The sequence below is a fragment of the Monodon monoceros genome, unplaced genomic scaffold, assembly GCF_005190385.1.
Source record: "Monodon monoceros isolate NGI ecotype Baffin Bay Population unplaced genomic scaffold, NGI_Narwhal_1 Super_Scaffold_8, whole genome shotgun sequence".
NCBI lineage: Eukaryota > Metazoa > Chordata > Mammalia > Artiodactyla > Monodontidae > Monodon > Monodon monoceros.
The window spans coordinates 2288137-2313690 of record NW_021703785.1 but is presented as its reverse complement, the minus strand read 5'-3'; the positions used below and the strand labels follow the sequence as shown (position 1 = coordinate 2313690).

Genomic DNA, 25554 nt, shown 5'->3' with positions numbered 1-25554 from the left:
ACTAAGTGGTCAGGAAAGTAATGCAGACTGTAATATCTATGAAAATTTTAAATGCATGTACCCAAGCAGGTGTAGTTTAATACGGCCATGAAAAATATAATTTAAATGGCCATCAATAGGGTAAGGTGCGCCCTCACAACAGACGATCATTCAAATGAGTTAAGTCCATATGGAAGAAAGCTAATGCGAAAGACTCAGTAGTTTAAGAGACACCTGGGACAACACCGAGCACACTAATGTTCGCATTGTAGCGGCCCCAGGAGAGAGAGAGAGAAAGCGGCAGAGAGCTTATATTTCCAGCTAAGCTGGAAATTTGCCTAGCCTGCGAAAGGGAAACAGACATCCAAGCCCAGGAAGCACAGAGAGGCCCAAACGAGATGAACCCAAAGAGATCCACAGCAAGACACACTGTAATTAAAATGGGAAAATTAAAAACAAAGAGAAAATCTTAAAAGCAGCAAGGGAAAAGCAACTAGTTTCTCACAGGGGAACTCTCGTAAGGCTGTCAGCTGACTTTTCTGCACGCCAGAAAGGAGCAACATGATATACTCGAAATGATGAAAAAACCTACAACCAAGAATACTCTACCCAGCAAGCTATCATTCAGATCTGAAGAAGAGAGAAAGAATTTTACAGACAAGCAACAGAACCCTTAAACCAGCATTACACGACATGTTAAAGGGACTTCTCTAAGAGGAAAAGAAAAGTCCACGACTAGAAATATGAAAATTCTGAAAGGAAAAATCTCATTGGTAAAGGCAAACATTCAGTAAAGATAGAGTAACCACTTATAAAGCTAGTAGGAACGTTAAAAGACAAAAATACTATAAATCATCTATATCCACAATAAGTTAAGTGATACACAAAACATGTAAAACATGATGTAAAAAACATTAAACATGGGAGGTGGGTAAAAATGCAAGCTTGTTAGCATGTGTTCAAACTGAGATCATCCACTAAAATAACCTCATATACGTGGGATGCAGCAAAAGCAGTCCTAAAAGGGAAGTATTTAGTAATATAAGAAAAACCTCAGAAAAACTTAAGAAAAATCTCAAATAAACAACCTAACTTCACACCTTAAGGCACTAGAAGAAGAACAAACAAAACCCAAAGTTAATAGAAGGAAAGAAATCATAAAGGTAAGAGCAGAAATAAATAAAGACTGAAAAAAAATACGAAAGATCAATGAAACTAAGAACTAGTTCTTTGAAAAGATAAAATCAATAAACCTTTAGCTAGACTCATCAAAAAAAAAAAAGAGAGGGAGAAAGGGCCCAAATCAATAAAATCGGAGTCCTGGAACAGTGAGGGGGGAGAGGCCGAGGCCCCCAACACAGGAGGCGACAGGACAGGAAACACCACCTCGCACTTTTAGACAAGAGAAAGCCATTTAAGCCAGAAGCAGGAGAAGCCCGTCAGGGCCCCGGGGACACAGGGAACCGGAGATGGGGGTCTCCTGATGCATATCAGCCTCCGTGACACGTCGGCAGACTGGCGGGCACACAGGAAACACGACAGTTGCGTTACCTTAATTGTGATGTAGTTCTTCAGTGATTTGGACATCTTCTCTTCTTTGCCCTTCACGTGCAAATGCCCTGAAACAAAAACAAAGTCACTCATTCTGTACCCCCAGAGGCAGGGTGAAGGAGGGCGCGTCTCCAAAGGCGCCTGGACTCCGGGAGCCCTGACCTGTCACACAGCCCTGAGTGGATGCCCACACAGGCCCCCCAGATCGGCCCCACGCTCAACTCGCCAGCAAGGGGGGCCCACGTCCACTCCCGGCCAGGGCATCACACTGCGGGGACAGCCCCTCCCTCTCCTGTGACTCACCAACACAGGGGACCTGACTCAGCTCCCGAGAGGACACATCTTTGCTTCCACAAAGCGTGCGGGTCTCCGAGCAACACTGTGAGCATGTCTGTAGCTCGTTTTCAGACATATCCCAGCCTCAGCATCGTTTCACGCCCGTGTGTGAAAGACGGGGGGACCCGAACCCCCTCAGGACTCCTCCATCTGAGCCTGGACCTCCTGGACCACATCTGTACCAGGCTCACTTCCAAGGGAGCTGTAATTTCCCAACAGAAAATTCTTCCACTTTTTCTGACACAGCTTGAAGCACCACCTTTTTTCAAGCCAACTTTTCCAAGAACCGGTTACAATGTGGCTTCCAAAAAGCTACGTAACCTTGAATATGTCAACCTATGCAGCCTGCCATATACACCAAGTACAAGTGAAGTTTTAAAAAACTGACAACATCTGGAAAACGAAACATCTGACTGCTGAACTCTACTTCCATCCATTTACTTCAGGAAAAGGCATCGATTCTCCAGGGTGTCAGGAGACACAGCTGTTCCTCCGGGACCGGGTGAAAGTGGGACAAAGAAGATTCCAACGTCCTAACAGATCGTGGGTCTTAACAGCAAAACCCTTCCCCACGCCTCATCCAAAGCAGCAGGACCTGCCGTGTGCGGACACAGAGCCCCGTGAGCCCTGGCACTGCCGCGGGTCCCGTCTGATGGCAGACCCGGTCACCGAGGGGCACCGGTGCTTGCGGCGAACCCCAACTCCTCACGAGCGCCACCGACGAAGAGCCTGTGGGGACCAGCCCTCGCGTTCCGACGGGTAACACGGGATCACCTGTCCCCGAGCCTGCGACCGGGCACGGGAACACCTCCATCCCTGGGACCTGTGATTCCCTCCCCGGATGGGCTCGGAGCACTCTGCTCTCACAAGTCCTCCCGCTGAAGGGCCGAACTCTCGTCAGCTCACACTTCAGTTCCAAAAGGCGCGTTCGGTATTCCAATCCAAGGAAGGTCACGTCCAACCGACAACAAGTCAAAGGCCACTTAAGGGACAGCTCTGCTGCTTGACCTATTAGCTGATGCAGCTGTTTCCAAATGTAGCTATTTCACGAACAGAGTCGAGAGAATGGAAATGGAACAAATTAATCTGAAGTCCTCGCTCACCAGAATGTAGGAAATAATTCCCCCACTGCTGGCACTGGTGAAAGACCTCGCACTGTGCGATTTCGTTCTCGTGGTGAGGAAACGCTAAATCTACGCCACCCGAGTGGATGTCCAGCCGGCTTCCAAACACCAAACTGCAAGACACAGGGCAGAGCAGGGAGTTAACTCAACCCAACGACACGGTCTCCAAACCACATCCCGTATTTACTCCTTCCAGCCCTGGGCCACGCACACACCAAATGGAGCCCGATTCCGAATGCATGATAATTCAGCTGATGCAAACGGAACCTGACATTTGTTTTTACTTCATAAAATCTCTAATTCATAGCTTTTCCGCCTGGGAAAGAGACTTCATCTTCTTTGCTCTGGATACAATATGTGGTTTTTAAAAACTTCAAAATTACTTTTTCTTACTTTCAGTAGGCAGACCTTAGTGGTTGTTCAACTATAACAAAAAAAGAACTATAAAATCAAGAGATTTTTAATTTGGCTTTAGAAAAATGAGCCATTCAGCAGCCGTACGTGAATAACAAAGTAACAGAATTCAAAGTGACACATTTCAGCTGGCCGCATTTCAGCTATAAGGCTGCTCGGTCCATGAAACTGCACGCTGCACCTCTCAGGCCTGCCGGGGACACTCAGTGTGTGCAGCTCTGTCACAACGGAAAGGGGGCGCAAGGCAGGCAGGCGGCTGTGGAGCTCTGGAGGCCGTCGGCCCCCCGGGGGTGCAGACACCAGTGAGTTTTTCTAAAAATGGTTAAAAATAGATGCTTTCAAAGATGCCACAGCCTCACTGAGGTCCTTCCTGCTGAAGGCCGACTCTCCTCCCACTGGCCCAGCTCTGGAAAAACCACGCATGCACTGGTCACACCTGAGCTGAGTGGGCGAGCAGGTCGTCCAGGACCGTACATCCTTGGCAGTGGTTTCTAGAGAATCTCTAATAAGAGTCCTCGAAATTCAAACGCTACGAGGGCGAGCGTGAGGTGGGAGGGACCAGGACTGGGGAGGAGCATATGAGGGGCCACACTCGCATTTGTAACGAGTGACCCATTTTTTACAAAGATCTGAAGCAAATATGACGAAGTTAAGACTTAACAGCTAAACTGTGGGTCTGCAGTGTTCGTTAGATTAGTCTCTAGTCTTGTCTGTATGTCACACCTATTTTAAAATAAGAGAAAGCTGAAAAGGAATAGAAGTCCAGTTTCATTATTTAGATTTCAACAAAAATAAAACATTTGATGGTAACATTACATTTGAAATTTACTAAATGCTTCCTGCTTTACAGAAATTATTTGAATCTAAAAGATGAAGATCTTTTTTTTTAATAAATTAATTAATTTATTTATTTTTGGCTGCATTGCTGCGCGTGGGCTTTCTCTAGTTGCGAAGAGCAGGGGCTGCTCTTTGTTGCTGTGGGCATGCTTCTCATTGCGGTGGTTTCTCTTGTTGCAGAGCACGGACTCTAGGCGTGCGGGCTTTAGTAGTTGTGGCACGAGGGCTCAGTAGTCGTGGCTCACAGGCTCTAGAGCACAGGCTCAGTAGTTGTGGTGCACGGGCTTAGTTGCTCTGCGGCATGTGGGATCTTCCCGGACCAGGGCTCGAACCCGTGTCCCCTGCATCAGCAGGCAGACTCTCAACCACTGCACCACCAGGGAAGTCCCTAGTTGATTGTTTTTTAACGAAAAGTTGGACCCTGTTTCATACTAACAACAGGGTGTGACATCTCAGGAGTTTCAGATGTGTTTCCCGGTTAAGTCTCATACAGACACCACCACGGACGAGGGCAGCAGGGGAGGAGCACGCGGCGAGGGGCGGGGGAGGTAGGACCCCTTCTAGGTCTTCGCTGGGATGAACATGCTGGCACAGGCAGGTGGCGGAGGGTGAGGCTTCCCCCCGTAGAGTGGGGTGAGCCTACACCAGAGACGAAACCAGCGTGAGGTCGAGGCACAGGGCAGCCTGCTCTTAGATAACATTCACGCCCAGCCAGAAAGGTGCTACATACAACAGCCGACAGGAGGACGACTGGGTTTGCTGATCTTAAAATTTGGGGTGTGGCTAGTAGTTTGAAATGTTCACCTTAATCATACGTTGTTTCTAATTTTAAAAACCGATTACAGGGGCTTCCCAGTGGTTAAGAATCTGCCTGCCAACGCAGGGGACACGGATTTCAGCCCTGGTCCGGGAAGATCCCACATGCCACAGAGCAACTAACCCCATGTGCCGCAACTACTGAGCCTGCGCTCTAGAGCCCGTCTTCCGCAACAAGAGAAGCCACCGCAATGAGTAGCCCCCACTCGCTGCAACTAGAGAAAGCCCACATGCAGCAAGAAAGGCCCAATGCAGCCAAAAATAAATTAATTAATTTAAAAAAACTGATTATAATATCTGCAACACATCAAATCTGTCAAAATCCACGAGTTAATGTGCAGGGCTCGGGGGCCACGGTGGGACCCCCGGGACAGGCTGCAAGTGGAGAGCCCGGCTGGGATGCGGCCTTCAGTACCCACGAGCACACACGCACACACACACAGGCAGAGGCAAGGGAGCGCAGATGCCGGAGGGATGGTCCACAGGGCAGGTCCACAAAAGGAAGGTGGATGAGGCCCCAGCAGAGACGACAGAACCAGAAGAACGTTGTTCCACAGAAGCCAGGGAGCGAACAGGGGTGTCAGCAGCCCGTCGCAGACGGGGCTGACGGTCACCGTGACCTCCGGAGACCAGAGTGGGTGGGGACGCCCGTCAGACAACAGCGGGGATGCGTGGACAGTGAGAGAAGAGACAAAAAAGAGGGTCCCTGGAGGAGAACGGGGACCAGAGAAGCGCTGTGTTTACAGGGGTTCCCAAGACAGAAACGTCCTGGGCATGGTGTTGCCCGAGACAGAGCCGGCAGAAAGGGCAGACGGAAGGGGACGCTGGGGGTCACGCTCGAGGCGCCTGGTCCAGGACCAGCTCTGGGGCCAAGGATGGGGCTCCAGCCCCTGGCCCAGGTCCCTGGCCGCCTTCCTGAACCTACCGCGGAAGAGATGCAGGCACCCCCGGAGCTGGCCTGCGTGTGACGGGCAGTCAAGAACTAACTGCAAAGCGGGCTCTTCTACTAAAGAGAACAAGCGCTGATGTTGGGGAGATAAACGTGTTCTGGTTTTGCTGCTTCCCTTCCCACGGCCGGTCCCACCGGGGCGCTAAGATTCCTTTCCAAACCACCTGCGTTGCCGGCACTAGGACCAAGCCTGCCCCCACCTGCGCCCTCTGCTGGCCGAGCGTGTGCATCACAGCACAGACGACCCCGGGAAAACCTCACCTGGCGATGGTGGAACACTCGATATGCCAGCCAGGCCTCCCGTCTCCCCAGGGCGAGGCCCAGGACGGCTCCCGGGGCTTCGCCGCCTTCCACAGGGCAAAGTCGCTGGCATGCCGCTTGTCAGAGTGATCTGCCAGTGACAGATGGTTAATCAGCGGGAGGGAATCCAGAACGAACCAACACAGTCACCCCCAAACAGGTAGGACGCACGTCCCCGATTCCGTTCCTCTGAGGAGTAACCTCACATTTCTCGTGCACGTGTTTTTCTCTTTGCCACGTGAAAGCTAGACAGCTACCAGGTACTTTTATCTATAACATGAGAGAAGCACGCGGTCCCCCAGCAGTGCAGCTGCGTGCGGGGCTTCAAGTACATGCAGTGATGCTGCTGAGGGGCCAACTCCACACGTGCTCTCATCCTCCCTCATCCCGTCTCTGTCAGTAGCTGAGTTTCAGAGTAACTGTTTTCAAAGAGAGATGATAATCAGAGCAAAAAGGAAAATACCAGAGTATTTGTATCAATCACATTCAGAAGGCAAGAAAATTCAGAAAGCAAGAAAATTCAGAAGAGGGGGGTTCAGGGTTATAGGACAAGCCGGTACGGGGCTCTCTTTATGTTCCAAAACAAGATGCCCTTCAGTAGGTGATGGATAAACAAACTGTGGTCCATCCAGACAATGGAGTGTTATTCAATGCTGATAAGAAGTGAGCTTTCGAGCCATGAAAAAACATGGAGGGGGACTTCCCTGGCGGTCCAGTGGTTAAGACTTCGCCTTCCAGTGCAAGGGGTGCAGGTTCGATCCCTGGTTGGGGAGCTAAGATCCCACCTGCCTCGCAGCCAAAAAAACAAAACATAAAACAGAAGCAGTATTGTAACAAATTCATTAAAGAGTTTAAAAGTGGTCCACATCAAAAAAAAAGAAAACTTAAAAAAAAACAAAAAAAAGGAGGAATCTTACATGCGTATTACTAAATGAAAGAAGCCAGTCTGAAAAGGCTAGACTGTATGATTCCCACTCTATGACATTCTGGAAAAGGCAAAACAATGGGGACAGTAAAGAGATCAGTGGCTGACAGAGGCTGGGGCGGGAAGGGGATGAACAGGCAGAGCACAGAGGATCTTTAGGGCTGAGAAACTCTCTGCGTGATACTATAATGACGGATACCTGTCATTACACATCCGTCTAAACCCAGAGAGACACCAAGAGTAACCCTGATGTAGACTATGGACTCGGGGTGAGGCTGGCATGTCAGTGCAGGTCCACCAGTTCTAACACGTCCCACTCTGGTGGGGATGCTGATAACGAGGGGGCTGTGTACAGCGGGGCAGCGGGCATACGGAACTCTCTGGACCTACCACGCAATTCTGCTGTGAACCTAAAACTGCTCGAAAAAATAAAGTATATATTTTTTTTAAAGTGTTGCTGATGCTAGAATGTGTAGGTATCAGAAGTTCCTCCTCTGCTTCCCTAAGGCCGGGGCCACACCTCGCAGGCGTGGATGGTCCAGGACGGAAGCAGGATAACAGCGACTGCGCACAAGTTAGAAGAACTGTTCTGGGGAGTCAACTCAACACACCCGCTGTAATTAGACTGAAACGACACGGGTCATAGGGCAGGAGGGTTACGCCTAAAAGCAGAGACGACTCAGACAACTTGTCTTTTGGGTTTTTGCTCATTTTTTGTTTGGTTTTGTTAAATCTCAATAGTATCCTTTAAAATTATGTTTACGTCAATCCCAATCTCCCAATTATTTTTCATGTAGTTCTATATACTTATTATTTCTTCTCCACAAAAATGACTTTGCAGAAGAGGGTATAGGAATAGATTCGAATACAGTGGGAATGTCATACATGCTAAAATACGTATGGGAACTTAACTAGAAGTTTTCAAGAGGTAGATTGGAGTCGCCTTTAAAGCACATGAAAAGCGGCAGAATCACGGGGAAGTTTATGCGGGAATTTACGTATGATAAAATACCTACGGGGATTTAACACGTGACAGCAGCCAGGTGGACAAGAGCGTTAAGACGTGACAGCGCAGACGGCGTGTGCACGTGCAGAGCGCCCCAGGGAGGAACGGGACGCCGCGTGTCACGTGCTGCAGCAACTTCCTACTCTGCGCGGTCTCTCTATTCCAAAAAAACCCAAGTAAATCGAAAACTCGGGTGTGATCGACGTCCGGCAACATCACCACGTCTGAGAGAGCAGGGGAGGGTCTGGGCTTTGTCCCCAGAACCCCACGGCAGGGAGAGGCTGGACCCACCTGTCTCTCCCACGGGGGCAGGGGCCACGCCGACCAGCTTGCCGTATCTGTCTCCTCTTGACTGCAGGTCGAAGTAGACATTGCCTGTTTCATAAAGGTGACCGTGAAGCTCGTTTCTGTCGTCAGCACCCGCATCTACACACGCCTCACAGCTAATGACAATTAGACCCTGAACCCAGGGTACGGCATCAGCCTTCAGGTGGCGCCTTTCACCGTATGTTTAAACCAGAATTAACAGCAACACTGTATTGTAAAAACATGCATTTGCTGGGGCTTCCCTGGCGGCGCAGTGGTTGAGAGTCCGCCTGCCGATGCAGGGGACGCGGGTTCGTGCCCCGGTCTGGGAAGATCCCACATGCCGCGGAGCGGCTGGGCCCGTGAGCCATGGCCGCTGAGCCTGCGCGTCTGGAGCCTGTGCTCCACAACGGGAGAGGCCACAGCAGTGAGAGGCCCGCGTACCACAAAAAAAAAAACAAAACATGCGTTTGCACACATCATGAACATCCGGTTGTGAAAGGGAAAACACAAATGTAAGTTCTCTGTAAAATGTTGAGCCAGTTCTTTTTAACAAGAAAAAAGGGAAGTGAGTTTATCACTGGACTGCCTTCAGCTCTGGGCCCTGGGTTACAGACCCATCAATAAAGCAAGCCGTTTTTAACCCGGATACCCTAAGACCACCCTGCCACTCAGAACAGGCACCTCACACGAAAGCATCCCCCCCCCCGCCGTGGGGTCCTTTCACCAAGGTGCACACGTGCTGCGGGTGCCAGACAACCCTCCCACGGGGACCCTGCAGAGCCCGGGAACCCTGCTCGTCCCCACTCAGGAAGAGGCAGAGCAGGGAAGGCGGTGGCAGAGCCGCAGCCCTGGTAGGAAGAGTCCTGCCCCGAAGGAGCCGGCGCTCAGGAAGGCCGACGCCGCAGCCACTGGGTTGCACTCCTGACCGGCCACCTGCACGCCGCGATCAGCGCGAGGGCCCAAGGTCGGGTGCGATTTTTAACCTTTGCAAACTTCTGGTTTTTAATCTTCACATTCTTTGTACTGACACAGCTACTAATCTGTATCTGCACTATCCTTCTTAGGGACTGTGGCCTTGAAGACAGGTTGCTTTAAGATCCAGGAAGCCTTTATGGGACTTCCCTGGCGGTCCAGTGGTTAAGACTCTGCACTTCCTCTGCAGGGGACCCAGGTTCGATCCCTGGTCGGGGAACTAAGATCCCACCTGCCTCACGGAGCGGCCAAGACAAACACAAGATCCACGGAGCTTGGACTGTCAGAGGCTCATGTCCCCGGTCACTCTCCAGCCCGGCTGGCGGGGACAGGGCAGGCGCCAGCGCCGCAGGGGGGCCATCGGCAGAACAGAGGGGAAACGGCCCCCGGTGACTGGGCTCTGCCAGTCCCCCACGGGGTCCTTCCTCCGCACGCAGTTAATTACTGAGCCCGACCTACGCGCCGGGGTACAGCAGCGAAACAAATACTGGGGGAGCTGCTTTCTACTAAGTCAGAATGCGGACAGCACTTTGAAAATGCTTTGACAGAGGGAGAAACTGCTCCCTTGATAGAGGACACATTTTCCCGAACCTGGGCTTACTTCACCCATTTGCTGAACAAATTTTTTCTTCACAAATAGTTCAAAGCTCAAATTAGAGTCAAGCTTTTGTGGAACTGCCACAAAGTCCAAATTATTGGAGTTCAAGTTAATACATTTATTTTAAATGAATTATGTTTGTGTCACCATTATTAAAAATGTACAACCAGGGCTTCCCTGGCGGCGCAGCGGTTAAGAGTCCGCCTGCCAATGCAGGGGACACGGGTTCAAGCCCTGGTCCGGGAAGATCCCACATGCCGCGGAGCAACTAAGCCCGTGCGCCACAACTACTGAGCCTGCGCTCTAGAGCCCGCGAGCCGCAGCTACTGAACCCGTGTGCCACAACTACTGAGCCCGCGAGCCACAACTACTGAAGCCCGTGCGCCTAGAGCCCGTGCTCCGCAACAAGAGAAGCCACCGCGATGAGGAGCCCGCGCACTGGAACGAAGACCCAACGCAGCCAAAAATAAAAATAAATAAATTAAAAAGCCAAAACCAAACAGGACGACACGCAGCATTTATCCAGTGCCGCGCCTGGGTGAACCCCTGGTGCCTCAGGACACAGGTCTCAGGACTGGTCACTCCTCCCCCTCCGGTGCCAGGACCGCAGGGAGACGCCTCCCGTATCTTCTGGAGCAGACGTGTAGCTGTGCATAAAGGGCCTCGCCCTACGTCACCCCCCAGGCGCTGCACTGAGCCCTCCCGCATCCCGTGGCCTCTGCATGGGGCTGTGTCCCCTCTTCTAAGACACACCCACTGTGTTCCCTCCACAGCTGAAGACACCGACCGGGTCCCCTGTCGTACAGAATGCCCGTCTTGGGGTGCTTTGTCTGGCCCTTCCTCTGGGTCCAGTTTAACTGGTTTAGGAGCTGCTGCTTTTGTCTGGGGCCCCAGGGCAAGGCTGCACCCTGGCGTTTGGCTGCTTCTGGGATCCTGCCTTTCTTCAGCTGCACCCTCTTCTCCCCAGCCGCGCCTTCCAAATCCTGCCCATCCCCAAAGCCCTGGCCCAAGCCTCCTCTCTCCCAGGAAGCTTCCTCCACCCACGGGGCTGACGGTGGACTTCCTCAGCTCTGATATCGGCACCGTCCCACTGGGCAGCCCATCCCGTGCTGCCTTATTTGCACAACTTGTCAGTTCTTGGACCAGAAAAGCCTCTGACCTTGTGAATGATGCCCACAGTGCGCAGCCCGGGTCGGGGCTCTGCCGGTGCCACCATGCTCGTGGAGAGTAGAGGACAAAGGAAGAGGTGTGAGCCTAGATGCGGTTTACGGGGTTGACTGCACAAGGAGCACCTTTCCTTCGTGGTCCTGCCCGAGAGCCCGAGAGGCGCGGGGACCCTGCCTGGAACCGCGTGCAGCCTGTGCACACGAGGACTTGCGGTTCTCCCTTCACGTATTTGCTATATTCTGGCTTTGTCTCCAAGAGGATCAAGCAAAGCACCCGAAGACAGGGTGTTCTGTACAAGGGACCCAGTCAGTGTCTTCAGCTTCGTGGAGGGAACACTGTGGGTGTGTCTTAGACGGAAGAGGGGACACAGCCCCGTGCAGAGGCCACGGGATGCGGGAGGGATCGGTCCAGCGCCTGGGGGGTGACGTAGGGCAAAGCCCTTTATGCACAGGTGCGAGTGGCAGTGTCGGGAGATCTGCCGTTTCTGCCACTGGCCCATCGAAAACAACCCTCCCCTACGCAGAGAGGGGCAAGAGTCCTTAACAAGGGAGTGGGTCTTCAGAGCGACCGCCACTGTCCCCAGCTGTGTTGTGAAAACTTATAAACAAAGTTGAAAAAAGGCTCCAGTGAAGACTGTACTCCCACCCGGACCCCGTGGCTGTTAGCACCTGGCCACGTTTGCCTCGTCGAGATCGACTCTCGGATGCCCACCTCGCCTCTGACAGTGCAAGGTATTTTGAAAGAGAACTGATTCAGCAGTTTCACAAAGAGACACAATCGTAGAAAATCTCACAACATTTTTGCCGTAAGAATCCTACCAAGAAAGACAGTAAGACGTTCGGCCCATCCGAGCCACCCAAATATGCAGCCCGCCCGTCAAAATCCTACAGGGTCTCACCCAGCGATCAGGTTAATAACATAACCGCTACCTTTCGGGGTGGAGTAAGCGTGCCCGTTAGCAATTATTCTCTCGATAAAAGCAATTATCTGAGGAATGTTTTCAGTTACCCTCAGGTACACGGTGGGTGGGAGAACCTGTAAGAAAGCAGAGGAGAGACGCGGTTTTCCCAGCTCCACGCGGAGGGGGTCAGCCCCAGAGTCCACCGTCCAAGCTGCTCATCACACACCTACCTTCAAGGCTGCCATGTCTTGTTTAAAGTCTTCTTCATAAAGACTGGCCAGGGAAGCGGGAGACACGTTCATCTGTAAGAAGATGAGGAGAGCATGAGAGTCTGGGGGGCTCACGACGCAACCCCAGAGGCACGGCCACCCCTCCCGGGCCGCACGGCGCGGCCTCCACGCGGTCCTGCTCACAAAGGGGCATTTAATCGTCCTAGCCCCTTAGCTGGTCAAAAAGGTTTACTGACCTGCTTTCTGGTCAGAGAGAAAAAGGAATAAACAATGTCATGATTTCCGTTATATAATTCAAAACAAAACCCAAAGACCTACAAAGTAGCCTCTGCTCTTCTAGGACCAGGGCAAGCCAGGTCACCCCGTCCAACACACAACCACTTGAGTTCCCGACTTCTGCCCCTTTATCTCTCAGGGGGCAAGAGAAAACAAGTCACAAGTACCTGTATGAGGAAATGTCTCAGAAACATCTGAAAGCAATGCAGTCCCCGTCAATGGGGGCTGTGATGGGTGTTCAATCTGGAGGGGCCAGGGCTGGACGTCTGGGGGCAAGCAGAACCCCCAGAGAAGTACGCTGCATTCTGAACGCAGGGGCTCTGGATTCAGGCGGGGAGGGGGGCCGGCACACACGACAATCCTCCCTAGAGCGCTTCTTACTTTTCAGCAGAAAAACACTCCCAGCACAGAGCCCGACCCTGACGTCCTGAAACCCTACGCGGGTCCACGACTGTGAGCTCTCAGCTCCGCCGGCACCTGCGTCTGCTCCCCTCACCCCACCCCGTGAAACAGCGTCAGGGTGTAGACACTCCCGCTCCGGAGGACAAGGAAACTTCCTCAAGTGGAAGGCCACCCCGAGCCCCGTCACCCTGAGGCCACCTTCGTCCCAGCCCAGGGCCTGAAAAAGGAATCGTCCTGGAAACCGAGGCCAGGAACGTTTACTGAAGAAATAAACCTGGTGAACAAAGCGTCTTTTTCACTGCGTGGTCTGGGGCAAGACAACAAACCTCTCTGCCTCAGCTTTCTTTGCAAGGTGGAGAGTCCCACCGAGTCACCCCTTAGATGGCTCCGGGGATTCCCGTGCACGCGGGTGAGACAGTTCTGCGGACACAAGACCCTTGTTCATATCACTCCCGCGCAGACAGGGCACCCAGACCCACTGGGCCTTCTCCTGAGCGTGGCCTTGTGGCAGAGCAGACCTCCTAAACAAGAAATCTGCTACCGTACATCTATCCAGAGGACAAAAGGCCAACCGAACAATAACGCCGAAAAACTCGGTGTCATTGTGACGATTGAGAAGTTTCAAATAAAACGCAATGTGGGACCCAAAGATCAGCATCTAATGGATCAGTATTTACCTGATTTGTCTCCTGCACGGTAATTCTCTCTTGGAGAACACCAGCCACGTCAATGTGCCCAAGCCCGGCCCCCCTCCCACAAGGCAAACACCGGCAGAGTCGTCCCAGGAGCACAAGTGTGGTCAGCTGCATGCTTGTACCTCCTCTCAAAAGCCCCACACGCGCCTGCGCCTGGTCTCCTCGGCTGACGCCACACGGTATCCGGGACCCGGGCACGCGGTGCGCCGAGCGCCACCTTCCCACGCAGGCCTGTGTCCGCGCCCGTCTCCCAGCCGGGCGTGAACCTCGCACCACCCGGTCCGCGCTCTCGCCGTCTCCGGCCGTGACACCCACGCGAGTGCGCAGCCTGAGCTACAGACCCGCACGTGACGCCCTGGTCGAGGACACACGCACACCCTTGGCAGGCTGCTGGCAGTGCCTCCGGAGGCTCGGGCACAGTGCTGGCGGATGGCTAGACCTCGTCGACGCAATACTAAAGGGCACGTTCTCGTTGCATCTTTAAGCTGCATTTCTCATATTTTGAGGGAGTTTGAACATCTCATGTGTTTAGGGACCATCTACACTAAACCATCTGAAATTAACCTTTTTTCTACAGAGTTGTAGGTCTTTTCTTATTGATATGTAGGAAGTATTTTTTTAAAGAAATCAACCTTTTATCCGCAGTGTGAATTTCAATTTTTTTCAGTCTTTCAACCTTATGGCTATTTTATGGCAGGCAGAAAATTTTTTATATTTAGCAATCTTTTACATTTCTCCATCTTTTCTGGGTTTGGAAACAAACTTAGGAAAGCCTTCCCCAACACGAGGCTATAAAAAGTGCCCCAAGGTTTATTCCAGTAATTTGTGGTTCCACTTCTCTTATGTGAAATCCGATCTGCTTCAGATTTGGTTGTGAGGCATATATCCAACTTTAGTTTATTTTTTTCCCCAGATGGTTACCCAACTGTCAACACTTTTTACTGAGTAATTCATCTGTTCCCCCAATGATCTGAAATGCCATCTTTATCATAAAATAAATTTCCATGATTTACTGTGTCTATTTCTGGCCTTTCTAGTGTGTTCCATCGTCTGTCTCTTCATGTAACAGTAAATTAATGTTTAATCTCTACAGCCCCCAGAGACGCAGAAAGTGGACGGGGTGCTTCAGGGTAGGGCGCAGGGAGGCTGGAGGATGGGGTTTCTGGGGGGAAGGGTGGTAACGGTCACCATCTCGACACCAGTGATGGTCACAGGTGTGGAGGGTTTATCGGGCTGCACACGCTGTGTGCACTACGCACAGCTTCCCCCAGGTCTGTTCCACCTCAGCAAAGGTGCGCTAAGAGAAGAGAAAGGATATATTAAAAACAACAACTTTCTATAGGTTTTTAACTTTTAACATCGGGTAGGGCTACTCCCTCCCTTGTCCTGGCTACTCTTGCTTTCTGCTCTTCCGTGTGAGCTCTAGGATCAGCGTGTCCAGCTCCGATAATACGGACACACGGCGCATCGGGGACACCTCTGCGCAAACAGGCATGTCCTGCTCCACGCGTGGTGAGGACGGCTGCGAGCGCTCACAGGCGACAGCGCACTGGAAGTGGGCACGAGCTGTTGCTGGCTTGGGGGAGAGGGAATCATATTCCAAAACTAACATTTTAGTTCTAGGCAGCTGGGCCCACCCACGGGGGGCTCGCGCTGCTCTCTACACAGAACAACCTACAGGAGGTGCTGCTGACACGGGGTCCTGGTCCCTGTTATTTCAGACCCCCGCCGGATCACCTCAGCTGAGCTCTCCCTGGCAGGGGACCCCGCCGGTCCAGCCCTCGCCCTCAGCTGCACGTCCAGCCTTCTTCCCGGAGGGAAGGGCACGCGGGCCAGGGTTCCAAAGCACAGAGAGAGTAACTCGGCTTGAATCGCTGAGACGTTTATCATCGTTTTTCTTAACACAGAATGCGACCATGCGAATATACCTCGTTTCTTTTCATCCTTACCCCAGAAATCCTCCTGTGGTTTTTATCCCTGACTAACTATAAAACTGTGCCAAAAATTAAAGTCAAGGAAGTGATTCAGAAAAGTGAAATATTATAATTTAAAGTATTTTAAGAGCAAGTGCTGGAGCAGATGGCATGAAGGGTGTGGCCGTCGTCAACAAAGTTTGCCTTCAGTAAAAAGAACAGCCTCTCTGCTGGATCCTAAGAAACAAATGGGTATCTTCGTACCTCTGTGTGTCAGATGAATGGTTTATCATCTTGAAGTAAGACTCTATTTTGAGGACAGAAGAGACCCTTTGATGCCAGGTTAGCATCCTGCTGTGTAATAAGTACTGAAATGCTCAGGTGTCAAAACTTAAAACACTCTCTACGCTTAGGATCTTTAACCAATCCTACCGACTCTCACGTTCTAAGTAGCACAAGTTCTTTATAAAGTAGCAAGCGACGACTCCCCGCGGGGGCCCTCTGTAGCCCCACTCCTCCTGTGCTCCCGGACGCCCAGCCTCTCCCTCCCCAGGCGCCCGGCCTTCACCCCGCGGATGACACTCCCCTAACCCCCCGCGCACCCCATCTTTCCCCTCCAGCGCCCACCCGCCAAGCCCCCGCCACGGCTGGACAGCTCCACCTCCGACTCTGAAGACTCACAGCCAACCCCAAAGCGCCCAGTGCGGGGACACGGCTGTGCGGCCTCTCGTCCCGGCTGGGCATGAGGACAGGTGAAAGGCCGACCTGGGTGCCCTCCTTCTTGAGCAGCCTGCACCTCCAGACGCCGGCCCTGCCCTGCCGCGGGCTTCCTGCAGGCTACTCACCCAGCTGCCACGCCAGGTCACAGGCTTCTGTCCTTTCCGTCCTACCCCCCGCCAGCGAGGCGGGGCTCCAGCGTCCACCCTGCTCTGCGTCGCGGGAGCGACCTTCCCACCAAGCGTCCCGGACCCTGTTCGGCTCCCGCCCGGATCCCAGCAGATTCCAGAAGGACGTCGCACGCCTGCCCCCCGCCTTCCCCTTGGTCTGTCCTCACCGTGGACGATAGGACACTCCTTCCTGCATCGTGTTCGCTCAAAAACTCCACTCTAGGACCCTAGGGCTGCCACCCCAGCAAGTGGCTGCGCACAAACTGAAGTCAGAAGGTCCTGGGCAAACGGCTCCGGTGGCAGGGCAGAGGGACAGCGACAGCAGCAGCGCATGGCGCGCCTGGCGGTCGGGGGCTGGGGCCCCGCCCCTGCGGCCCCAAGCCGCCCGCCCCCTTCCTGCCCCCGTCTCCCCCTACCTCACAGGTCCCCACGAAGGGGCAGCTCCCACGTCGGCACCTCGTGACCTCGCCTCTAGGCTCCGGTGGTGGACCAGGGTGGACACCTGACCGCAGGGACACCGGACACAGGCGGGGGATCTGGAGACCAGGCAGACGGAATCAGGCCAGAGCTCGAACTAAACCGTCAGAGAGAAGCAGGGATGGGATGATGAACCACCAGCACTGGTACCGCCTGATCTTCACCTCCAGCCCTGCAGCGGCTCCTTTCTGGTACCAAACGTGGTGTGTCTTTTCCAATGCCAACCACTTCTCCGACCCTCTGACTCCAGCTGGAAGTCAATCCTATTCGTTTTGTTTGTTTTTTAAAATAAATTTAATTTATTTATTTTATTGTTATTGATTTTTGGCTGCACTGGGTCTTTTTTGCTGCACACAGGCTTTCTCTAGTTGCAGCGAGCGGGGGCTACTCTTCGTTGCGGTGCGCGGGCTTCTCATCACGGTGGCTTCTCTTGATGCAGAGCACAGGCTCTAGGCATGCGGGCTTCAGTAGTTGTGGCACGTGGGCTTCAGTAGTTGTGGCTCGCGGGCTCTAGAGCGCAGACTCAGTAGTTGTGGCGCACGGGCTTAGTTGCTCCGCGGCATGTGGGATCTTCCCGGACCAGGGCTCGAACCCGTGTCCCCTGCATTGGCAGGCAGATTCTTAACCACTGTGCCACCAGGGAAGCCCCGTCAATCCTACTCTGACACCAGCTCCTGGGGTCAGCATAGACCCCGCAAGTTAAGGGCTCAGTCCCACAGGACTGCCCCACTTCGGACACCTGCAGCAGTGGGGTCCCCAGGCCAACAGCACTTTTCTCCACCAACTAGAAATTTGGGGGTTTGATGAAACGAGTCACAGAACTCAGGAGAGCACTCCACTTCCCATTATCAGTTTATATAAAGGACACAACTCAGCAGCAGCCCCGTGGACAAGACACGCGGGACGAGGTTGCGGAGGGGGGGCGTACATGCCCTCGGGGGGCCAGGCGGGCACCACCTCCCAGCACCTCCATGTCCAGCAACCGGGAAGCTCCAGAGCCCATCGTCGGGGGGTTTTATGGAGGCTCCATCCTTGGGAAGGTTGATTAAATCCCTGGCTATCGGTGATCAGCTCAACCTCCAGCCCCTCTCCCCCGCTCTGCCCCCAGGAGGTAGGCAGGGGTGGAGGGATGCAGGTGGGAGTGAAAGTTCCAGCTCAACTCATGGCTGGTCTTTCTGGCACCAGCCCCCATCCCAACACCATCTAGAGGCCCCAGCCACTGGTCATCCCATTAGCTCACAGAAGACACTATCACTCCAGCTGTGGACCAGGAACCACGACAAAGACCGCATGCGTATTTTTATTTCAACACAGCCCTGAGCTGAGCTTCAGACTGGTTTGGGTTTCCTCCAATACCTCAAACTCCCTCTCTCTCCACTCACGAAGCGCGCACCCTCCCCCAGTGCAGGGCGCCCACCAAGCCCTCCCGAGGCCCTTGTCCCTGGTCGCATCTCCCTGCCCCAGAGCGGGCCGTTCCCACTGCACCGAGCTGGTCCCGTGCTGGCAGGTCCCACGGTCTACGGAACAAAGTCCAACTCCCAGGGCATCGTCCAGGCCGGGACGGCCCTCCCTCTCCAGCTTCGCCAGCTGGCACCACCCGCCCCACGTACCAGGGATCCTGCAGGATTGGCTTCCACGCAGGACACGCTCTCCCCCCCAACCCAGAATGTCTCGCTCTTCACGTGCCAGTCCCTTCCTAATGCTTAACATCCCGCGTGGGCGAACCTCCTCCGATAAGTCATTTCTGAATTCCGGAAAGGCGCAGTGATCCTCTTTGCACCCCACCCCCAATCTGGGCTTACAAAATAAACTAAGTCACACAAAGAGCATCCGTCTGAGGGCCCGTCTGCCTCGCCGGACACAAGGTCCGGAGGCCAGGAACTGTCTGTCTCACCTCTGTCCACACAAAGCCTCTGTCCCAGGCCTAAGCCTGGACCCGGATGGTCAATGAAGTTCAGGGACAGTCCTGGAAACGGAAGTCGAGTCCACTATAAGGGAACACGACACACTGAACTATCCAGACTAAGTAAAAATGGGAAACGCTGCTGTGCTGAGGACGTGAGGAAATACGTCTAAAGTTGGAACCCATTTTCGGCGCTGCTGGTAACCTCTCTCTGAAATGGTCCAACTCCAAGAAGGGTGACAAATCGTATCAGATAAACTGCTCATCATTTGACCTAGTAATTCCACCTTGGGAAAAATATTTAAGCAAACAAAACAGAGGGGGAGAAAAAGAAATTCACTGCAGCACTATTTTTAACACCTAGAAACAATAAAAACAGCCAAGGATGGGGAGGTCCAGAGGAATCTCTGAGTAGCCCCCAACGGCGGAATGCTGTCTAGTTATTAAAAAGGCAAATCGGTAGGAAACAGGAAGATGGGGTTTCTAGGAAATAAATCTGAGAGAAAATAACAGAATATGGGAGGAATGCAAGAGTCCAAAAATAAGGATGGTAGTAAGTACAATGTCTGTGTGACGGAAGGTTGTAAGACTATTTAAAAATGTTTAAGAATACTTAACATGAAAAAACACTCAAAATGCAGTAAGTGGAAAAAGCAGGTTACGAACAATATAAAGTATAAACTCGTTTTCTAAAAAAACGCTATATAAATATATATTCATACATTTTTTAAATTACAGGATGTAAGGCACTCCATGTAGGTTTTCTGTAAATTAGATAATTTAACAATTTTTTATAGATCGTTAGAGATAACTGTTATAGATATACTTATACATAATTGTTATAGAGAGTTGCTAATCATAAAAAGCAGAAGAGGTGAACCTTTGAAAGTAGACTTTTAAAAATATAACTATAGGGGGGTTTCCCTGGTGGCACAGTGGTTAAGAATCCACCTGCCAATGCAGGGGACACGGGTTCAAGCCCTGGTCCAGGAAGATCCCACATGCCGCGGAGCAACTAAGCCCGTGCACAACTACTGAGCCCGCACGTCTAGAGCCCGTGCTCCGCAACAAGAGAAGCCACCGCGATGGGAAACCCACGCACCGCAACAAAGAGTAGCCCCCCACTCGCCGCAACTAAAGAAAGCCTGCGTGCAGCAACGAAGACCCAACACAGCCAAGAATAAATAAAATAAAATAATAAAAAAATTTATTAAAAAAAAAATATATATATATATACATACACATATATAAAACTATAGGTAATTCCCTGGCAGTCCCATGGTTAGGACTCCGTGCTCCCAATGCCGGGGGCCCAGGTTCGATCCCCGGTCAGGGAATTAGATCCCGCATGCATGCCGCAACTAAGAGTCTGCATGCCGCAACTGAGACCCAGTGCAGCCAAAATAAATAAATAAATAAATAATAAATAAAAATAGAACTACAGGGACTTCCCTGGCGGTCCAGTGGTTAGGACTCTGTGTTCTCACCGCCGAGGGCCCAGGCTCAATCCCTGGTCGGGGAACTAAGATCCCAGAAGCCATGTGGCATGGCCAAAAAACTAAATAAAATTTTTAAAAATAAAAAATATAACTATTTTATTTAATCCCTGTGTTAGAATTTACCCCCAAGACTTCCTCTAAATGCTGAATGAGATATAAGAGAAGCACCCTGTTCACTTAACAAATGAGAAAATTAAACCTCCTATGAGCTAAATTTCCCTAGCCCCAAAATGGCCTTTTGACTTTCCTCTGTAAACGGGGAGTGAGGTATTTACCCTGGAGGCTGAGGGGGCAGGGAAGGGCCTGCATTCAGGCCGGGAAGCCTCCAAGGAACGAGATGATTCAGGAAGATAACCTGTCAGAGTATCCTCGCAGGGCCACGTGTGGACAGTAAGGCCTGAAGAGTCTTGTGAAGTGTCAAATGGGGGTTAGAAGACTAACCAGTCAAAGCACTAATCAACAGAATCCACACTTACCTCATTGGCTCTTTTGATTATTTTATCATCCACGTCTGTAATTCCCATCACCATGATGATGTTGCACCCAAAAACCCGGGTCAGGATCCTTCGAATTATATCAAATCTAACATATGAGCTGAAAGAAAAAAATGTTAGGGCATCTTTAAAACCAAAAGTCGACACTGTGACCTTCAAAAGCGTGCCGTACATTTAACGTGATGCTGCACGTTGACTGGGAGTGTGTGATATCAAGGACAGTTCCAAGGACAGCTGAGAAAAGGAAAAGCCTTTTACTGACTGGCCCATGTGGGTCTGCATGAGAAACTGACAAAGGTGCTGCCTCAATTTCAGGACACCACATTAGCATTTTTAACTTTACAGACGTTGAGTTTACATCTATTCAACTGTATAAAAAATTCACTTGTGGTGCAAGTTCAGGAGGTGGTCAAGATACTGAGAGCTTTTACCATCCTTGTTCGTGTTCTAGAATAACTAATGTTTCACCGTGACAAGAGATAGAAGCAAATAATGACAAATCAGGACAGGGACAATCCCATCAAAGCTGGATAAGATCATTCCTAAGAAACGTGCACACAACTGTGGAATATAGAAACACCAGCTTATGGACAGACTGCACAGGGGTAATTTAGACTTGTGAAAGCAAAAGGGTTTAACATCTAAGATCCATTTAAAATCTCAAGAAACTAGTTTCCCATAAAAACAACCTTAAAACTCAGGGTCAGCTAATCTCATGCTCATCTCTGTTATCTACACGGCCTAAATTTGAGCTCATAAAATCATTTTCCCACGAAAATGAGCCTCATTATTGTATCCCTTGAACTCCCAACACCCACCCACCCCCAAGAGAGCTGAGGCCAAATTCCAGGGACAAGCATCTCCGAAGCTCCTTCTCAAGGAGCTAAAAGGTTAAATATCCTTTTGAAGCCTCAGACTGCTTATTTATGAACTGGGCAAAATTCCACTATATCATAGGGTTGCTGTACATAATCTTGGTGCCTGTGCAGCAGGAATTCCAACTAATTCTTACTATAATTATCATCAGTGTACCCCTCTTTGTCGAGTCAGGAAAACTCTACAAGAAATGAGATTTAAGAGAAAAAGCTAACAGGAACCTAAAACAGAGTGAAAAAAGAGTCAAATCACATGCGCAGCCCAGAGGACCTTGGGGGCTGCAGGTCCCTGACACCTGTATGGGGCTGCTCCCCGGGGCCTCCACAAGTACCGTGGGTACCCTGAAAGCCCAGGTGCAGGACCAGCTCCCCTGGCTGAGGCCGCACACCTAGCGGGGAACCTGGACTCGGCAGACACCCGCCTCCCCCTCAGCTCAGCACTTCCCAGCCAGGGGACCTGTCCCCATTTACACTCTGGGGTTGAGAGCACCACCACCTGGTGTGGTCAGAGGATATCACTGGCTGGGGTTTGCACAGCGTTTAGAATGGCACGTAGCAAGAGCTGTGTCTGTTAAGTATCTGTCTCTTTGTTTTTTGTTTTTTTTTTTTTTGCTGTACGCGGGCCTCTCACTGTTGTGGCCTCTCCCGTTGCGGTGCACAGACTCCAGACACACAGGCTCAGCAGCCATGGCTCACGGGCCCAGCCGCTCCGCAGCAGGTGGGATCTTCCCGGACCGGGGCACGAACCCGTGTCCCCTGCATCGGCAGGCGGACTCTCAACCACTGCGCCACCAGGGAAACCCAAGTGTCTGTCTCTTTAACACAAAGGCTGGCAGGGCGAGCCGGGAGGAGAGTGTGGAGACAGGAACCTGGAGAGTGAGTAGGGACAGACCCACGGAAGGACACGGTCCTGGGCTTTGGGATTTTAAACTTTATTTAAGAGCAGTGGACCGTGCCTGATGGTGCCTGACCGTCCCTGACCATCCCTGCCCCCAAGATTACAACCTCTTGAGAAATCTTGTAGCACTTAGGGTTCTACCTCGCAGGGACACCCCAAATTGAGGACTCTCCCTGATGACGTGCCACTGAGATGCCCAGAGTGGTATCCTCAGGGGGGGCCTGGGCGAGGGAGTCGGACAGGAGGCTTCTGGGATGTTGATGACGTTCTGTTTCTCAATCTAAGAGCCATGAACATGGTCTTGGCCGTACACTGAAGATCTGTACTCTTTTCCGTATTTGTAAGGACAGATACAAATTACAAATGAAAGGCCTGATTCTGCTAGTTGGAAATAAGGGAGAGGCTCTGCCCTACTCCCCTTTTCTTTCAGGATTTCTTCCTCAGCCCTTTTAAAATGTACCTAAGTGCTTCTAATGGCTAAACAAGCCTCTGTCAGTCTCATAACTCAGGAAAGTTTCAAGGACCTGGGAGCCTTCACTTTGAAATGAAGTTACCAAGAATGTTCACCACCCAATGGGAGGGGCCTAACCTGTGCCCGAATCCACACTACAGACCTGCCTGAACCAGAGAGCTGGGCCCACTCAGCTCACACAAGACTGCAAGTCCCTTCTGTCTCTGCAATCCTTTCAGCGAGCTGCCTGTGCGTCCCATTCTGGTTTAATTCTTATTCGATAGTAAAATTGTTTTTCTCTTTTGCCTTTGTGGAGAGGTTTTCCAGGGTGGGAGATACAATAACCTCTACTGTTTTCAGTATTTCCCCCAACATATTTAATACTTCAGTAAAGAGATCAAAATATGCTTTTTATAATTAACAGTTAAGTTAGCCCAAAGTGAAGGAAAAAATGACTCCTAGACTATTTACTTTGTAATAACACACACAAAATGTTCAGATCTTGCTGGGTGATATATAAAGTTTTGAAAAACGTACTGAATAAAGGTGACTTTTCATCTAGATCTGAACAATAACAAGTTTAAAAGATGCACAAGAGAAAACATTAGGAAAAGCAGCAACTTCAAGAAACGTAGAAGGCAGCCCATTACCAGGTGGAGACAAGGGGCACATGGAGGTCAGAGCCCCAGGGCCCACCCCTGCTCTCACACTTCCTAACGTGTGACCTCCTTCAAGAACTAACGTGTTACCACCTATCCTCAAGAACTGGGGAGCCTGCACCACACTTTCCACCTCAGGGACTGGGGTAAGCAGCACTTTACGGGAGTTATTTCATAAAACTGTGAAGATTCAAACAGATGGATACTATTATCCCCACCTCAAAGATGAAGAAACCAGGACTCAAAGTAATAAAGTGGGGGACTTCCCTGGTGGTCCAGTGGGTAAGACTCCGCACGCCCAATGCAGGGGGCCCGGCTTCGATCCCTGGTCCGGGAACTAGATCCCACATGCATGCCGCAACGAAGAAGTCCGCATGTTGCAACTAAAAAGGATCTCATGCGCCGCAACTAAGACCCGGCGCAGCCAAAATAAATAAATGAATAATAAATAAATATTTTTTAAAAAACAAAGTAATAAAGTGGCCTGTCCAAAGCCGGGAAGCAAATAAGCGATGGGGGCCAGAAATAACTCCTGACCAGCTGATTCAAGGGCCCTTGGAAAGGCTTCATCTCACTACCCAACAAGAAGCATCTGATTCCAAAACAGGTCCTTCTTCACTGCTCCTCACTGCCTCCCTGACCTTCCTCACCTGTGAAATGGGACCAAGCGAGACTGTGACATGTATGCTTCCCACGATACCTGCAATACAGTAATTATTCCGCATTCTCAAGTTGCCACTTGAGGGATGGCAAAAACATGCAAAGGCTTTTTCTTTCCAAAATAAATGGTCCCTAAAAGTGTGAAAATTCAACCTCAGGACACTCACCAAGCATGACCCAGGTGTGCATGATCGTAGACAGTTGGTCCACAGCTATACCTAGGAACAGAGTTAAAATCCACCATGTGAAACATATTTGCAAGAAAAGGCACCCCACTCTCATTTATGATCATCATATAATCATGCCTTTTTTGAAAAGTAACCACTTTGGGGGAATGCATAGCCGGGGCTGTATTACACTTGAATCGCTAAATGCACAGCCGAACCTGTGAATCACTATGACTTTAAACATGCTTTTATCACTTATTAAATGCTTCCACCTGAGAACCCAATCCCGCTTTCCATGCAGAGGCCCCACCTCCGAATACGCTGGGTCCACAGCCCTTCCCGCCCTACCTCCCGCAGCACCCCACCCCACCCCCAATCCCCGGGGGCTACCAGGAGGCGGTGTCCGCGCCGCTCACGATCAAGGGGTCTTTCCTCCTGGTGAGGCTGTTGTACACCGTGACGCCCGTGTCGTAGCCCGCAGGCTGCAGCCAGCCCTGCTCGCGCTCCCCCGACGCCGCCCGCCCCGGCCGCGGCCCCGGCGCCAGGCCCAGCGCGGCCCGGAAGAGCGAGGAGCCCACGGGGACCCCGCGCGTCCGCAGCATGGCCGCCCCGCTAGCCGCGCGCAGATACTGGCCAGCCTCCCCCACTCCGGGAGGGGCCACCAGGCCCCGCCCACACGGAAGGGGCCCGGTCACGCCCCGCCTACCCCGGAAGAGGCGGTCGGAAAGAGGCCGCCCCGCCTCCCTCGGGCTGTCCGGAGCCCGCTGCGGCGCAGGGGGAGGGGCAGTGCCTCAGGGTGGGGGAGGGGAGCGGCAGGCTAGGGTGGTGTCACCGCTCCAGGCCGCGCGCGGGCCGAGGCGTTCCGCCCTTCTCAGCGCGGGACT

General features: G+C 51.8%; 1 protein-coding gene across 5 annotated transcripts in view; it reads right to left on the bottom strand.

The window, feature by feature from the left end:
* Positions 1–25301, bottom strand: part of CARS2 (cysteinyl-tRNA synthetase 2, mitochondrial) — a 34337-nt gene extending 9036 nt beyond the window's left edge. For 4 of the 5 annotated variants that reach the window (XR_003791667.1, XR_003791666.1, XM_029209814.1 and 1 more), the window contains exons 1-9: positions 25061–25301; positions 24671–24721; positions 20943–21060; positions 12415–12486; positions 12213–12318; positions 8529–8612; positions 6268–6397; positions 2970–3103; positions 1531–1598 (exon numbers count right to left, since the gene is read on the bottom strand). Coding sequence is in view for 3 of the 5 variants with exons in the window: in XM_029209814.1 (XP_029065647.1) it covers positions 1531–1598; positions 2970–3103; positions 6268–6397; positions 8529–8612; positions 12213–12318; positions 12415–12486; positions 20943–21060; positions 24671–24721; positions 25061–25272 (975 nt within the window). In the remaining 2 variants the exon portion in view is untranslated. Of the gene's footprint in view, positions 1–1530; positions 1599–2969; positions 3104–6267; positions 6398–8528; positions 8613–12212; positions 12319–12414; positions 12487–17003; positions 17162–20942; positions 21061–24670; positions 24722–25060 lie in introns of those variants that run through there. The other variant, XM_029209817.1, reaches the window with a different exon arrangement.
* Between the last annotated feature and the right edge of the window lie 253 nt (positions 25302–25554).